This window comes from Balearica regulorum, chromosome 3, assembly GCF_011004875.1.
Source record: "Balearica regulorum gibbericeps isolate bBalReg1 chromosome 3, bBalReg1.pri, whole genome shotgun sequence".
In the NCBI taxonomy this organism is placed as follows: domain Eukaryota; kingdom Metazoa; phylum Chordata; class Aves; order Gruiformes; family Gruidae; genus Balearica; species Balearica regulorum.
Window position 1 is genome coordinate 65001169 of NC_046186.1, and position 16776 is coordinate 65017944.

General features: G+C 42.0%; 1 protein-coding gene across 10 annotated transcripts in view; it reads left to right on the forward strand.

Annotated features, from left to right (window-relative positions):
* The window catches only part of ARFGEF3 (ARFGEF family member 3), a 101159-nt gene that overhangs the window by 64129 nt on the left and 20254 nt on the right, over positions 1-16776 (forward strand). For 8 of the 10 annotated variants that reach the window (XR_012834548.1, XM_075748234.1, XM_075748237.1 and 5 more), the window contains 12 exons: positions 289-454; positions 1272-1379; positions 1628-1843; positions 2102-2212; positions 3617-3767; positions 4381-4695; positions 6889-7022; positions 8576-8721; positions 9968-10151; positions 10539-10679; positions 11796-11918; positions 14202-14305. Coding sequence is in view for 9 of the 10 variants with exons in the window: in XM_075748234.1 (XP_075604349.1) it covers positions 289-454; positions 1272-1379; positions 1628-1843; positions 2102-2212; positions 3617-3767; positions 4381-4695; positions 6889-7022; positions 8576-8721; positions 9968-10151; positions 10539-10679; positions 11796-11918; positions 14202-14305 (1899 nt within the window). In the remaining variant the exon portion in view is untranslated. Of the gene's footprint in view, positions 1-288; positions 455-1271; positions 1380-1627; positions 1844-2101; positions 2213-3616; positions 3768-4380; positions 4696-6888; positions 7023-8575; positions 8722-9967; positions 10152-10534; positions 10680-11795; positions 11919-14201; positions 14306-16776 lie in introns of all 10 variants that reach the window. The other 2 variants (XM_075748235.1, XM_075748240.1) reach the window with 1 other exon arrangement.

Genomic DNA, 16776 nt, shown 5'->3' on the forward strand with positions numbered 1-16776 from the left:
ACCTCTACCTTACAGAAACAGTGAGAGATCAGCATGGCCCGTTGTCACTGTGCAAGAACTGTCATTATAATTTACATCTTGCATGAACTGCGGTAAGACAAGGGAAAGCTCCTTGTTCGTGTCGTTCAGTACCATAGAGACACATTGCAATCCTCAATTAATTCTTATTTTTGCATAACTTCATTTCTACTCCTGCATACCTTTACACTCAGGAGCAGATCTAGGAGCTGAGGCTTATGCTGTAGGGCTTACTGTTGTCTTACATCTGGCTTTCATGGTTCTCTGCAGAAGGAGTTCATGAAGCAGGTCCAGTCCAGTGGAGTGTTGATGGTATTTTCCCAGGCCTGGGTTGAAGAACTGTACCACCAGGTACTAGAAAGGAACATGCTGGGGGAAGCTGGATACTGGGGAAGCCCTGAAGAGCACAGCCTTCCACTTATCACCATGCTGACTGGTCAGTACTGTGTTGTGGTGCAAGGCTAACTTCCAAACAAGTGTCTAGAACAAGCTACAGTTACATGCTGCTTCATTGCATTACATACAGAACAGCATGTCATCATGCAACGTGATGTTTCATGAAATTACTGGTAGAGAAGGAATCAGACATAACTGTGGCAAGTACTTCAGTGTTTGTTTTGGATCAGACTGAAAGCTTTTGAAGCATGGGTTTAAAAAGAAACTGTCTCCCTGGGAGACAGGGAGAGTAGGTTTGTTCACTGAACCAAAACATGTATTCATTCTGTCAACTTCAGTTCTGGTAGACTTGGTACCTGTTAATGATAAGCGGTAAGGCTGCTGTTTTCTTGATGTCATAGCAAAGCCATTTCAGTGTGCCTGTGGTACAGTACAAATATAAATATGGGCTTCTGATCCTGGAAGCCTTCCACAGATCAGGCTCCCCTTGGTTCAGGTTTGTGCTATGCCAGGGATAAGCCAAATGGCGCTAGAGAGAAGCTGAAAACCTGGAGCACCTCTAAGAAATGCTTAAAAACAACCCTTAGCTTCCTTTGAGGGAAAAAATGTAATGGTATCAGCTGAAAGGCAGCAGGATGCCTACGACATTGCGTGGATATAAAATGCACTGTCTGCTTGAATGTGTATACTGTACGATTACAAAGAGGTAAGAAGGGTGCCAGACAAGACCAACTAAAAAGCATACCTGAGAAGTCAGGACCACTAGTACTTACTTGAACAAAGAGCTAGTAGGAGATGCTTTCCTTATACCATCTGGGTGTTGAATAGTAATCTGTTGTTTTTTAATGTTCTGGCAGACATCGATGGTTTGGGAAGCAGTGCAATTGGTGGCCAACTGATGGCATCCGCTTCAGCTCAATCTCCTCTTTCCCAAAACCGGAAGACAGATGATTCTGTTGTTGCAGGTATAAACACTGTATTATAAGCACAGGTGTATCTACCAGCAGTGGGTTGTTATATACCATAAGCATATTCAGATAAATTTTGTTTTAGAACAACAGTTTAAGGGTTGAGGGAAGTATGTCGATACTTCTTACACATGGATTGGTAGTCCAGCATGCAGAGGACAAATATGACTTGTTTTTTACCACTGATGATAAAGCTGCTGTTGTGTCATTTTCCAGTAGTAGTACTAATGCATTTCTCACTCCAGGAGTTGCTTTTGCCCGATATCTTTTAATCGGCTGTTGGAAGAACTTGATTGACACTTTGTCCACACCACTGACTGGCCGCATGGCAGGCAGCTCCAAAGGGCTGGCCTTCATCTTGGGAGCAGAAGGAGCCAAGGAGCAGAACCAAAAGGAGAAGGACTCCATCTGCGTGAGCCTGGATGGACTGAGGAGGGCAGCCCGGCTGAGCTGTGCTCTAGGTACTGCTGCATGTGGGATGTCATGGCAGAGTCATAAAATAAGATGGTAGCTTTCCTTGAATGAATTTGGGATAGAGAAAAGCAGCATCCTGTTCCAGTCTTGGATAGGAACCTGGACTGTAGGGCTCCCCATACAGCACACCTGCCCTACAGTATAGGCATATTCAGCCAATTTTCCTTGACACAACCTGTTGTTGAGATTGCATGGGATTGGGGAGGAAATGTTGGTTAAACAGTAATTATGTTGTTACTTTACAGGAGTTGCTGCTAACTGTGCATCTGCTCTTGCCCAAATGGCTGCTGCCTCCTGTGTCCAAGAAGAGAAAGAGGAAAAAGAAATTCAAGAGCCTAGTGATACTATAGCTCAAGGTAACTACATGGTTAAATTACCTACCTTATTTCATACTGCCTGCAAAGATGCAGCTGGAAAGTGCTTTACTACACATAGAAGGACAGAGGGGAATGCCACTACTGGCCACCGCTCAGTTGTAGGCATATGGGATGTATGTCTAGAGGCTTCAGTACATGTCCTGCTGTCCTAGGTTCTTAACATTATGTCACACTAATTATGTTTTATATGGAACTGAAATCAGTGGAACAACAGATAAGCCAACTGCATTTTTGAAATGTGCACTTTTTAAGCCTTGTGATACTAGTACAACCAAGAGGGCATCAGAGAAACAGTTTGGGTTTTTTAATGTGTTGGGTGGTAATATAAGCTGAGTTTGTGGTGTTCTCCTTGTGTTGTGTATACATCCTTGGTTGTCTTTTGTCATTATCAGATACTTAAAACTGTTTCTGAATCATGTTAAATGAAGCTGGGATTAAAAAACGATATATGTACAACATCTAAAAAGTTCTACATCTCTATTCCACTACTTCAAACCCAGTGAAAGTCAATAAAGTCAATTGTTGTCTCCAGTGACTGTTTGGAAAAGCACATAAAATGTGTCTGACAACATCTGATTTCTAATGGCAAGAAGCCCATAACAAAACAGAGTTGCACAAATGACCCTGCTTGGCACTTAAATTTGGTGTCTCGATAGAGAAAACAAAGCTGAACAGACCTGAGCACAAACTAGCTTTTCACCACTCTGCTTGATATGACTGAAACGAGTTGGCCAGGCCACGCTGAAGCGAAGAGGAGGCAGTAGCAGTGGCCAGAGGCCAACAGATCTGTTCTATGAAAGCTTGCAAAGCTTCAAAATTTGTTTCCATTCCAATTCAACATGAAAACTAAGCTTTTCAGAGATTCTCAGGAAAAAGAATAAGGTCCAAATGCTTGTAGTTCAGCTCAGGATTAGTTTTGCTTTGACAAGAGTATCCATTAACAAAAGCTCTATGGTGAAACTTTTGTATGGAAATAGATGTGAAATCCGGAAACTCTTATTTTTCCATACCAAAGGAGATTTTGGTAAAAGTAAGTGAATATCCAGCCAGCCAGCTCCAAAGAGGAACGTGTAATATCATTGGCAATCTGCATCTGTTCTGTGGACAACAAGATGTGAATTTGGGGATGGAGGGTGTCAATCTGGCATTGATTTTTTTTTTTTCCATGCATATAAGATCAATCAAAAAGGATTTTAATTTTAAAACTGCCTTATGTTTATTAGGAAGAAATTGGTTTCTCTGGTTTGATTTTTGTCTAAAATCCACGTTCTTTTATAGCTTTCAGACTTTATACCTTTGCCATCACCCTATATACAAAGCAGTGTTTGTTTAAAAGCTGGAGAAGCTAATGTGTTGGGGTGTTTTTTATTTTTCATTCTGTAGTGAAACAGAAAGTGGAGCAGAAACTGGAGCAGATGGGGAAAGCGCAGGGAGTCTGCCTGCACACTGCTCATGTTTTGTGTATGGATGCAGTCCTTAACGTGGGCCTGGAGATGGGAAGCCACAATCAGGACTGTTGGCCTCATGTGTTCAGGTACTCACCAGCTTTCCCAAAAGCAACATAATTTATACCATGTTGCCTGAAAGTCATGACTGAGAAAAAGGACTTTACATGCTCTGGGAGTGTTCTGCATAAAAAACGTCAGAGTGAATTAACTGTCAGTATGTGTAAGAGAAAAGATGGTGCTGTTTTCCACCACTATTCGGAAAGAAAATCAATGCTTAGAAACTTTGAAGTTACTAAAATACTGCAGGAGAACCCAGGAAATGGGCTTTTCAGGCACCTCCACTAAACTGTTTGCTATCTAGGCACAGGGGAGGGCAAAGGATGTAAGAAGACAGGTTGTCCACGTGTAGTGTGGGAGTTAGAGATTGTCTGTGCACAGTTTGAGGAAAACGTCCTGTGCATCATATCTGGTTCAGATGTAGAAATCAGTGCCTGTAAGTTGGCAGTGGGTTTCCATGTAAGGTGGCTTCTCCCAGCGATGGGGCTGGGAGGCAGCCAAGAGCTGTGCTTGCACTACCATTCTGACTCACCTCTGGAGTACAAGCCCAAGCGTTTCTTCGATGAGCCTGGTGACTAGTGGGGGGAGGAGTTGTTGTTTTAGGGGTTTTATTCATCTTTCACTTCTCTTGTTTGTTCTCAGGGTGTGTGAGTACATCAGCACGCTGGAGCACACCCACTTCAGTGACGGTGCTTCCCAGCCCTCCCTTACCATCACCCAGTCACAGCAGGCACCTGGAGGGCTGCACCCAGACTCTGAGCCTGGGGAGTCTCCCCAGGTACTGACCCCCGAGCAGGAGACCACCCTCAGCAGCAATCCTGTCATTCAGCCGGTTTCTATCCAGGAACTCATCAAGGAGAGCAGTAAGGGCAGAGCTTTTGACTTCCGTGGAGGCAGCCTGCTGTGTGGGACCAGTGCTGCCAAGGCTGTTCTCACGCTTTCCACTCAAGCTGACAGGTAAAAGCAGTGCCGTCAGGAACCAGAATCCCTGTTCCCAAAACAGGATCAAAATGGACCTTTCTGTGGTGCAGTGGATCCTGATCTTTGTTGCAGCCACTTGGTTCAGATGAGTTTCACAAGAGAGTTGCGTGTGTGTCACAACCAGCAGTTCCTAAGAGACCTGGTTTTCTGCATCTCTGCAGTACCTGCCCTGCCTGTACTGGACTGAGTATGTGCACAACAGTGAATATGCCAAGTAAATCAAATACACCCTGAGAGTGGTGGATTTATTCCTTGCATGTAAATTAATCTGTTGTGTTCATTAAAGCAGACAAAATAAATGGGTGTCTTGTCCTGACAGGAAGGGACTGAGTGACAAGATGGGTGTCAGTTAGAAAGCAGCTCCTTCTGTCAGGACTGCGTGGACAGCTTGTCAGTCTGCCCCAATGTGTCTGGAGGAGGAAGGGCCACCAAGAAAGATTACAAAATGGCTAGGTTACTGTCGTGGTTTTACCCCAGCTGGCAGCTGAGTACCACGCAGCCGCTCGTTCACTCCCCCCATCAGGATGGGAAAGAGAATTGGAAGAGTTAAAGTGAGAAAACTCGTGGGTTGAGATAAAGACAGTTTAATAGGTAAAGCAAAAGCCGCGTGCACAAGCAAAGCAAAGCAAGGAATTCATTCCCCACTTCCCATGGGCAGGCAGGTGTTCAGCCATCTCCAGGAAAGCAGGGCTCTGTCACGCGTAACGGTTACTTGGGAAGACAAACGCCATTGCTCCGAACGCCGCCACCCCCCCCCTTCTCTTCCCCCAAGCTCCTTATAAACTGAGCATGACGTCATATAGTATGGAATATCCCTTTGGTCATTTTGGGTCACCTGTCCTGTCTGTGTCTCCTCCCAACTTCTTGTGCACCCCCAGCCATCCTGCTGGCAGGGCAGTGCAAGAAGCAGAAAAGGCCTTGGCCCCGTGTAAACACTGCTCAACAATAGGTCCATAGAACAAAAAACATCTCTATATTATCAATGCTGTCTCCAGCACAAATCCAAAACATATCCCCACGCTAGCTACTATGAAGAAAAATCAATCCTCTCAGCTGAAACCAAGACAGTTACGTGTCCCTACAACATGGTCTGCAGACTGATATGTCACAGATTTTTTCAATATTTCTGCTATTCTTTCGACAGCCCAGGCTAGAGTTGAAAATTTCCCGGATTTGCATCATTCTAATACCCTTTTCTTTCCAGTTGACATTTTGCATTCTTGATCTCTGCCCATAGGAAGGTGTTATTTGTAAATTCAGAGGAAAACATAATGCATACTGATGTTGCTTGTAGGAGTTTGTGCATGGAAAGTATCTTTTATTCTGGAAGCTCGCAATACAACTTGGTTCCAAGGATTAGAGAATAGCAGTACTGTAATTTTAATGATGCGGGTTTGATTTCTGCACTGTTACTTCAGGACTCAATCCCTAGTTTCCCTACATTAGGACTCAATCCCTAGTTTCCCAGGACCGCAGAAAGTTTTTCATGAAAACCAATGTCAGAAAATCATATTTGTGTCAACTCGTGGCTGCACCATGTGAAATTTCACTATGATCTCTGTGGAACCCACCTCCTATGTAAGCATAAATTTACTACTTTAAGGGTACATATTTTAACTCTTAAATCTTAAGAGCTCATTGCAGCTGAAAATAACAACTCTTGTTTATATTCCTAAGTAGCAATTCAGTTACAGAAACTTTAGGTCTAAGACTTGAATTAATATGTTTTTCATGTAAGGGTTTGTAACTTCAGATTGAGCAAACTGGTGTAACTCTAAAGTCAGTGAATCTGTAATGATCTATGTTGTGAGGACCGGGCGTATTCTCACTGTTTGATTACTGGTTCATTAACTGCGTATAGTATGAAGATATAGTAATGAGGAAGCATTGATTCTTTGAAAAAGTGACTTTTTGGTTTAGTACCGTGATTGAATCTTGGAAGGATTCTGGTTGATCCTACAGCACTCTGCTTTCCACCCACCAATTCACAAAGGTTCTGGATCAGAGTCTTTCTGTAGCACTGTATAAATGAAAAAACCCTCAATAACCCAATGTGTTGCCACTGGCAACACATAGCAGCCATGTACAGATAAGGATTTTTCTCTTACATACACATTTAAGTCTGCATCTCATTAATTTTTCAATTAGATTCTCTTCTTTTACTCACAGGCTCTTTGAAGATGCTGCTGACAAGTTAAACTTGATGTCACTGGCAGGCTTCCTTTACCAGCTCAAGAAGGCTTCTCAGGCCCAGCTTTTCCATTCAGTCACAGATACAGTTGATTACTCCCTAGCAATGCCAGGTAAATTGTCTGAAGATCCCTTACTGAGTTCTGTGTTTCATATACAACTGTACTGCTTACAGGACTTGCTTTCTATTCTTACTGTTTTAATTTTTCCAATTGAAATGTCAAGGTATAAGTAAAACACAGTATTTAGTCTAACAAGATCTTTCTCTAGGAGCAATTCAAAGTCTTTAGAAAGGTTGAGCATTTTTTTGGACAGGAACCACATCCGTGCCTGCTGTGAAACAATTCAGAGGACATTCATTTGATTCTTGGACTTTGGGGGTGTTAATTATCTGCAGATACTTAATCACAGCTCCATTTTGGAGCCCAATCCAGTAAGGAAACTTGGGTGAATGTCAGCCTAAGACAGTGGATTTAGGTTAGACATTTGACAGTGGGATAACCTCAGAAGTGTTCAGAAAATGGGTGATAGCAAACAAAGCACACAACTAAAGAATGTTGAATAAAGCAGTGGGATTTGTTCTGCTTGCTCTTCCCCAGCAGAGTGGAGCATATACCTTACAGTAGAAAGCCTGTAAATTGTCATTTCCATCACTGTCTCAAATAGGCAGAAGGATTGGAACTAAAGGAAGATATTTCATGTAAATTTGTACTATGCCTTTAGAAGTTACATTAGTCATACGGGCTTTGTTCTCTCCTGTGACAGACATGGATTTTATCTGGTATACGTCTCCAATTTAATCGGTTTCCCATCTGCCTGAAGTGCTAATTGTCATTTTCTCAATGTGACACTTCAGGTTGTTTGAGTTTTTCTCTTGCTTGTCTCCAGGCCTCAACATTCATCACTTTATTTTTAATAAATAGAGATCCTCTTATAATGTATGTAGTAGTCAATCAACAGTAGTTAGTAATAATGAAATTAAAATTAGGATAGAGCAATTAATTGCACTTTTTAATATTAAAGTGGCATGTCCCCTGATTACTACTTTCATTGGAGATAAAAGCACCAGCATATTTTAAATGAAGGGAGAATGAAGTGTATTTCCAAATATTGTAAGAGCAATGGAAGATGAATCCCTTTCAATAGGAAATAACAAATATTACTGGCTGGGGAACAGAAAAGTATTTTCTCACATCCTCTGTTTCATACCCTTTACTTGATAAGAAATACAAAAGGACAAATCAAAACTAAATAATTTGCAGTTTATATTCTTTCCTGTAGATGTCACCAAAGGCTTTTGCAACTGCTATTTTGGGTCTTAATATCAATTATTTAACTCCTTGCTTAACTTTTCTGCACAACTTCTCCAAGCCTTTGTATTTAAAATGTTTGCAAAAAACCCCAATCACTTAAAATAAACCATGTTTAATAAGTTCTTCTTAAAACTTGGGTCCATCTCCTCTTCTTTTACCTACGCAGGCATAGGCTGTGGTTTACACTGATTTTTTTATTTTCTTTTTCTTCCCCTCCATCACCCTCCCCTCTGCCCCCCCCCAACCCCTGACTTAATTCTAATGAATTCTAACCTGACTTAAATTCCAGACCTCTAGAGATGGAGAAGCTGCTGTTGCTTAGCTTCCATTTATTTTCTTATACTTTCTTGTAGGTGAAGTAAAATCTACCCAGGACAGGAGAAGTGCACTTCACCTGTTCCGACTTGGTGATGCCATGCTCAGAATTGTAAGGAGTAAATCTCGCCCATTGCTCCACCTCATGCGCTGCTGGAGCCTGGTGGCACCTCATCTTGTAGAGGTAGGAGTGGGGGAGGAAATGGGAATGTGTGCAAGAGATGGCAAAGCTGAAAAAGCTGGAGAAAGCTTGATAGCTCTTAAAATGTATATCAACCCTCAGCATTGTCAAATCTGTTTACACTCCTGCTGGGGTATTGCATATACTGTATCATATATTGTGACACTGGCCCTGAGGAGTATACTTCTAAATAACTGAAATGGACAGGTGTTGGATTTTTGCAATACGATATTTCCTGTGTGTCTGTGGTGAAAAAAATGAAACCACCTTGAGAGGTTACTAGTAACTCTTCCATCTATTTATTTTTCCAGTTGAGGTCTGCATCCTTGCCTGTATTCCCATAAAAGGATGCAGGCTTTCTTTTCCCGCATAAAGCCAGCTCAACTGGGAAGATGGTGGCATTTTTCCCTTTCCTTCTTCTTTGTGAACCCTGGTCAGTGGCATGCCAGTAGCAGCCACCTAATGGATTTTGGTCATAACAAATGACCTTTCCTCAGCCAAACTTTCAGTCTTATCTGGCGAAATGCTGGTGTCTTGACTTCTTGGAGCTTTTTGATTTGTATCATGCAATAAACATGCAGTACTTCCTTTCTTTCTGTTGGTGAGGTTTGTGGTGTCATCTGCCCAGGTCTTTTGGGAGCATGCTTCTCTGGAGTTTTAAATATTTTTTTATTGACTTCAGTGCAGATGAGAGAAGGAGCAACATCAGGGAAAGGACAGAATTTAGCATAACCTGCATAGTTGCTCAAAACAGAAATTTATATCCAGATTCACTGGTGTTTAATTTTTTTAATAGGTCTTCCAAAAGTGATGAGAACCTTCTCACTTTGAGTTCCATAAATAGCCAAATAAAAAGTGACATTTGGTCATGCATAGATAGATATGGTGAATACATGCAGAAACTACCTTTTTGAAGGGAAAGATGATCACACGGTAGAAACAAAAGACGCCATTTCACATGAGTTCTGTTGTGTGGGATTTATTATTTAATTAATTTATTTTTAGCTCTGTGCTTTTTGAATTGTCAGCAAACCTTCATGTATCTGTGGGACTCCAAGCAGCTCAGTGTCTCAGTCATCTGTTTCCATGGCAGTTCTCTCCCATTTTCATTGCAGTGGGGTCCCTAGTCATGTTAGCAGTGAAGCCATTTTTAGCGTTCAGCAGCATGAAGTGCTTACCTCCCTTAAAAGTGTCTCACTAAAAGCAAATTTTTTGCTTGGACAAACTAATACTCTTCCTCTCCATGCAGGCGGCCTGTCATAAGGAGAGACACGTGTCTCGGAAAGCTGTCTCCTTCATCCATGACATCCTCACTGAAGTGCTGACAGACTGGAATGAGCCTTCTCATTTTCACTTTAATGAGGCGCTTTTCCGCCCCTTTGAGCGTATTATGCAGCTAGAGCTCTGTGATGAGGATGTCCAAGACCAGGCAAGTCAGCCCTGACCAGGGTGTCTCTATCTGGCTTACTACACCCATAACAAGGATGGTCTCTAGAATGTGCTTGGTCCACTTGAGAGTGTTTCCCAAATTCCCTTCAAATGATGCCCCTTAATCATCTTCAAGGAATCAGGAGGGCTCTGCCTACCTAAGCCAGTGTGGTGGTAGAGCACAGAGACAGTACGCCTGGCTTTAAAGCAATTAAATAAAACTTCTGTATTGTCTAAAAAAAAAAAAAAAAAAAATAAATTAGTCTAGACTGACATAGTGAAATCTAGGAATGTGTTTAACGCCAGTCTTACTCCTTCTGAAAGTCTGTCTATGTATCAGTTCTGTTTTTTTATTTTATTCTTTTAACTTCCCCTACACTGTCTGCAGGTAGTCACTTCTATAGGAGAGTTGGTGGAAATGTGTTCTACCCAGATCCAGTCAGGATGGAGACCCCTGTTCAGTGCCCTGGAAACAGTGCACAGCAGCAGCAAGTCAGAGGTTAAAGAGTACCTTGTAGGAGAATACTCTATGGGTAAGGACTTACTGCCCTGACTGTTTCATATGTGCTTTTCTTTCCCTGTCTTATTCCTTGGGGACACAATAACTAACTCGATATATTAAATGCCCTACCTGAACAGTGGCACTTAGCAGTGGCTCTGCAATACTCCAGGACTGTACTGAAGTATCTGGTTTATTAGTGTGGGTGGGAGGGAAAGCAGAGGTATGTTCTGACTTTTTCTCTTCTAGATTCTGGCAGATGAGTAGAATGAGAAAGAAATGTTTCAAACCTACTTGAATATTTCTGAGCGCAGGAGTATTGAGCTTGGCTAGGCCCTTGTGCCTGTCCTGCTAGAAAGGAAAGCATACTGTATACAACCAGCACCTCTCATGTGGACTCTCTTAGTATGTGAAACCTATTGCTCTTATACATCAGAGTAAGTTAGTGTGATGATATAGGCAAGTGCTTGTCCAAGCACTTAATCACAGGGCTTCAAATTGCTAGCACTATTACAAACCATGTTTGCTGTAAGACTGATTCTGCATCCCTGGTTCAGAGATGTTTGTTTATATGGAAACTGGGTAATAGGGGAAAATCACTTTAATTTGTCCTTTTGCCCCTTTAGAAGGTATTTTTAAATGTTCCAAGTCACGTGTAAGGGATATGGTTTTCCTCCTAAATTTTGTATTTCAGATCTGTTATAATTAATGGCAAAATGCAAGTATATACAGCTTTGAAGTCTGATAAACTATTTAGGAAAAGCAAGGCTATTTTGTTACTGTATAGTCCAAATAGTTTTCCACATGACTGCTGTCATCTTGGCAGCTACCAAGAACTAAACCAGAAGCCTCCACCAAACAGAAGTGTTAGCTACTGAGCTGAGTTCAAGAGCTCAAACCTGCTCTTACCATTTGGGCAGGCATAAGCTGATATTTTTCATAGCTAAGGCAAAGGAGGGAATCCTTATTACTTCCTATAAAGGGCTACACGAGTTGCCTCAGGAGCAAGAGAAGGTTTTAGATCTAAGATCAATTCTGCCTTTGCCCAGAATAGAAGAGATTCTACAGATTCATGTAAATTGTTGAAAAACTGTTGGAAAATCACCTTTATGGGGGATGGAGAAGAGTTCTCATCTTGTTGTTTCCACAGGGAAACGCCAGGCTCCAGTGTTTGATGTCTTTGAAGCATTTCTAAACACAGACAGCATCCAAGTCTTTGCCAATGCCGCCACCAGTTATATTATGTGCCTTATGAAGTTTGTCAAAGGACTGGGTAATTATTTTTGTTTTCCTTTTATCCTATTAAGTCATGATATGTCGAACTTGATCCTGCAGAAGAGTAGAATTCAGTTATGTAATACATAGTATGGTAGGGAAGAGAGAGGCAGTGAAGAAGTTGAGTCCAGAATGCTTTAGAAAAGAAAAGAAAAGAAAGACCAAGGGATTATTTCAGAGACATTTTTAATGCTATCACTTCTTCAAGTTGTTATAGCAGCAAAGATGCATCTCACTATTGAATGTCTGCTTCACTTGATCTTAATTGCATCAGGACTTGCTTATATTCATTTAATAATAAAAAAAACCCCAAAAACCAGATTATTGCAGAAATGGCCTGGCATTGTGCAGTGACAGCATGGCTTGTTTGCAACAGAACAAGATATGTTTTACATTTGGCAGGTCAAAGCCACATAGCTCCCTTCTACTCTTGCCCACCTCAGCAGCAGTAGTTTGGCATATGTAGTGCTGAAAACCTGCCAAACCTTCAGTGAGATCACGAGCATTGCAACTAACATTCTGTCCCCATGATTAGGTTTTCTGTTGTTGCTGAGGGCAGCGGAGACCGGGCATGTCAAGTCAAGGTGACCCTGCAGAGTAATTGTGGTGCTTTACCAAACTTCAGAACAAAGGCAAAATGGTGTTGGGTCATTCTGCCCCCATGTTCATGTTCCGTGGCTTGCCTTGATCATTAGAACTTGACACTTTTCATTAAACTGTGGCAGTGATTTTTTTTTTCTTATGTAAATTGAAAAACTTCTAATGAGTGGTAAAATGGGGCTTTTTTTTTTTTTTATAGGTATTTTAATTCACAGAGATGCCTAGGCCTGTAAGCAACTCCCTTTAATTTAAATGAAGCACCTAACTCCAGCAGATTTAGTCTTTAATGTTATTCTCATCTTATTAAGCTATTTCACCATCGATTTCAACAGGGACAGAATTCAATTTGTGATGACAAAACGGAATTCTATTTATTACTACAAAAGAGAAACAAATTTGCATGTCCAGTACCAGTAGAGGGAACTCATGTTCCTTCTGGAGAACTTGAAATCCTGTCTTACATTTCTTTAGGTTTCTTACTTTCATGAGATAAGTTTGTCCCCTTTATAGTTACATGTCAAAAAGCAAGATCTTTTTTTGTATTAAAGGTACTAGGACTGTGGGGTACTTCAGTACTGAGCAATAGCAAATATACTACCACTTATGTGCATTTTAACATAAAACTAATGGATTCAAACTTCACTGGCTGACTTGGCTAATCTCAATAGTAGACAAGACTTTCAAATACATTATAGAGGGAATAGTTAAGGGCATAGAAAAAGCAAATAAATGTAGGGAAAGGAGAATAAAGTAGGATTTAATAAAAGGATTTCATATTTATCTTGTGTTTTTTATGAGATGAATAGCTTTTAAGGCAATAAAATGTTAATCTATATAGACATTTAGTAAAGCTTCAGATTTGGCACTGAATGGGAAGTATTTGGCTAAACTGGAAAAATGGCTATAAGCCAAGTATTCTAGGTGGTCAGAACATTGGCTGAGAGGGGAGGAAAACAGACTGTGCAGAAAGGGACAATGCTGGGTGAATGGAGTTATCTAAGGAGGAACTCTGCAACAGGATGCCTTGGAACTGGTCTGCTTATTTAATACACTTCAGTAAAGCTGACCTAAAAGTAGGACTCTGCTGATGCCACAGGGTAATAATACCTGTGGTATTGAGACACTAGAGCCTGAGGATGTCATACAGTTGAAACTGTGAATCCTTGACACCTGTATTAGACAGCAGAAGGAAATATCATAGCACAAAATATAAAATGGTGTATTTAAGGTGTAAATAAACTAAAAGGAAGAACTCATGGTAGAAGAATTTTCCAGGGCACTGGGGTGCAAATGAATAGAAAAAATTAGTATATTAATTGAGCAAAGGGTGAATATGAGCAAGTAATTCATACACGTATGGAAAAAAGTGGAGTGGGGCCAATATGACAGATGACTACAAGGCATGATTATAAGAACTCCCAAAGGCTCTACTAAAGAGTTACTAAATAGGCATGTATTTATTAAAGCATTTTTTTCATATGAAAGTCCATGTATAAACTGTGACCAATATTACTGTATTGTTTGTGTGAGAATCATCTGGTTGTCACCTAATAAGATCAAACAGAGGATGTTTTCTGGATTCCATTCAGACACTAGAGCACAAGTGAATGAAAAAGGAAAACTAATGCTATGTTTGTTTCTCTTCTTCTGTCCTTCCCAATGCTGCCTTTCCTGTCCCCAGGGGAAGTAGATTGTAAGGAGGTGGGTGACTGCGTGCCAGCATCAGGATCTGCATCTACAGACTTGTGCCTTCCCGCGCTTGATTACCTCAGGAGATGTTCTCAGGTATGATGAACAATCTTACACAGGTACTAACCTGGCCTAGGAAACAGTTCCAGCCTCCAGTTGGAACCTACACTGCCAGATGAAGAGTGGCGATCTGAAGGAATCTAGGCCAGCTAATGGTGGGAAAACTGAGGAGATAAAAACACTCAGACCCAAGAAGCATGTGGGAAAATGCGAATGTTGAAAACCTAGTAGTAACATAATCAAAGCTACATTCATTCTTATTTAAACAGTTACTGTAAACAGTGTTAGGAATGAAGGGAAAAAAAACAAACCCAAACCCCGAGAATTCTCAGATCTTAAGTGCAACAGGTTACACCCTCTAAAGCACAGCAGCAGCTTATCTGTACCGTGAAAACATATCTGAAGCTCAGGGCAAATCTCTAACAATTAGAGTGCTGGCATGTTTCCTGTAATCTCCTTGCACACAGCACAGATTATTATCCAGGGTTATTAGGATGTTTGTTGTCCCATTTTATAATGTTGTTTGTATTTCTGTAGTACTTGAAAGTACTTTTTGTTGGACCCAGGCCATTTTTTTTCCTGGGTAAAATACAAATGCATAACAAAAGATAATTACCATAGCTGAAAGGACTTAATACCTAAATTCAGAGATAATGGGTGGATTCAGTACACAGACTGAGAGGAGAAGGAAGGAAGAAGGCAGCTCAGAATAACAAACAGCAGACATATCAAACTGTACTTGCTACCTTGTTCATAGAATCATAGAATGGTTTGGGTTGGAAGGAACCTTAAACCATCTAGTTCCAACCCCCCTGCTGTGGGCAGGGACACCCTCCACTAGACCATGTTGCCCAAAGCCTCATCCAGCCTGGTCCCAAGCCTGCCCCAACACTGCCAGGGATGGGGCATCCACAACCTCTCTGGGCAACCTGTTCCAGTGCCTCACCACTCTAACAGTAAAGAATTTCTTTCTAACATCTAATCTAAATCGACGCTCCTTCAGCTTAAACCCATTACCCCTTGTCCTGTCACTACACTCCCTGATAAACAGTCCCTCACCATCTTTCCTGTAGGCCCCTTCAGGTACTGGTAAGCTGCAATTAGATCTCCCCGGAGCCTTCTCTTCTCCAGGCTGAACAACCCCAACTCTCTCAGCCTGTCCTCATAGGAGAGGTGCTCCAGCCCTCTGATCAGCTTTGTGGCCCTCCTCTGGACTCTCTCCAACAGCTCCATGTCTCTCCTGTACTGGGGCCCCCAGAGCTGGACACAGTACTCCAGGTGGGGTCTCACAAGAGCGGAGTAGAGGGGCAGGATCACCTCCCCCGACCTGCTGGTCACACCTCTTTGGATGCAGCCCAGGACACGGTTGGCTTTCTGGGCTGCAGGCGCACGCTGCCGGCTCATGTTGAGCTTCTCATCAATCAATCAATACCCCCAAGTCCTTCTCCTCAGGGCTGCTTTCAATCCATTCCTTGCCCAGCCTTTAATTGTGCTTGGGATTGCACCAACCTTCATGCAGGACTTTGCACTTGGCCTTGTTGAACTTCATGCAGTTCACACAGGCCCACCTCTCCAGCCTGTCAAGGACCCTCTGGATGGCATCCCTTCCCTCCAGCATGTAAACCACACCACACAGCTTGGTGTCGTCAGCAAACTTGCTGAGGGTGCACTCGATCCCACTGCCCATGTTGCCGACAAAGATGTTAAACAGTGCCGGTCCCAGTACCGACCCCTGAGGAATGCCACTCGTCACCATTCTCCACTTGGACATTGAGCCGTTGACAACAACTCTTTGAGTGCAACCATCCAGCCAATTCCTTATCCACCAAGTGGTCCATCCATCAAATCCATGTCTCTCCAATTTAGACACGAGGATGTCGTGCGGGACAGTGTCAAATGCTTTGCACAAGTCCAGGTAGATGATGTCAGTTGCCCTTCCCTTATCCACCAACGTGTAACCCCATCATAGAAAGCCACCAAGTCTGTCAGGCACGATTTGCCCTTAGTGAAGCCGTGTTGGCTGTCACCAGTCACCTCCTTATTTTCCATGTGCCTGAGCATAGTCTCCAGGAGGGTCTGCTCCATGATATTGCCAGGCATGGAGGTGAGACTGACCGGCCTGTAGTTCCCTGGGTCTTCCTTTTTTCCCTTCTTAAAAATGGGGGTTATGTTTCCCCTTTTCCAGTTGGTGGGAACTTCACAAAGGAAGTTCACCAAAGAAAAATCAGTGAATATCTATGTGTATACGTAATGTATGTTCTATCTCTACGCTATGGTGCATCACATCACTCTTCCTCATCCTTACAAACCCCAGTCCATAGCGAAGCAGAAATATTTTCTCCTCTTTAAAAGAAGCAGCCATTTTTATCTTGTTACACCTTTTAGCCTGCCAGTAGAACAACAACAGGAATGTCTAAAAAGAAATCCTGTCTATATATTGCAAATATGTGGTTTACTTTAGATAGGCCTGCTACTATAGCACAATTCTGCAGTTCGTATTTGTTGTG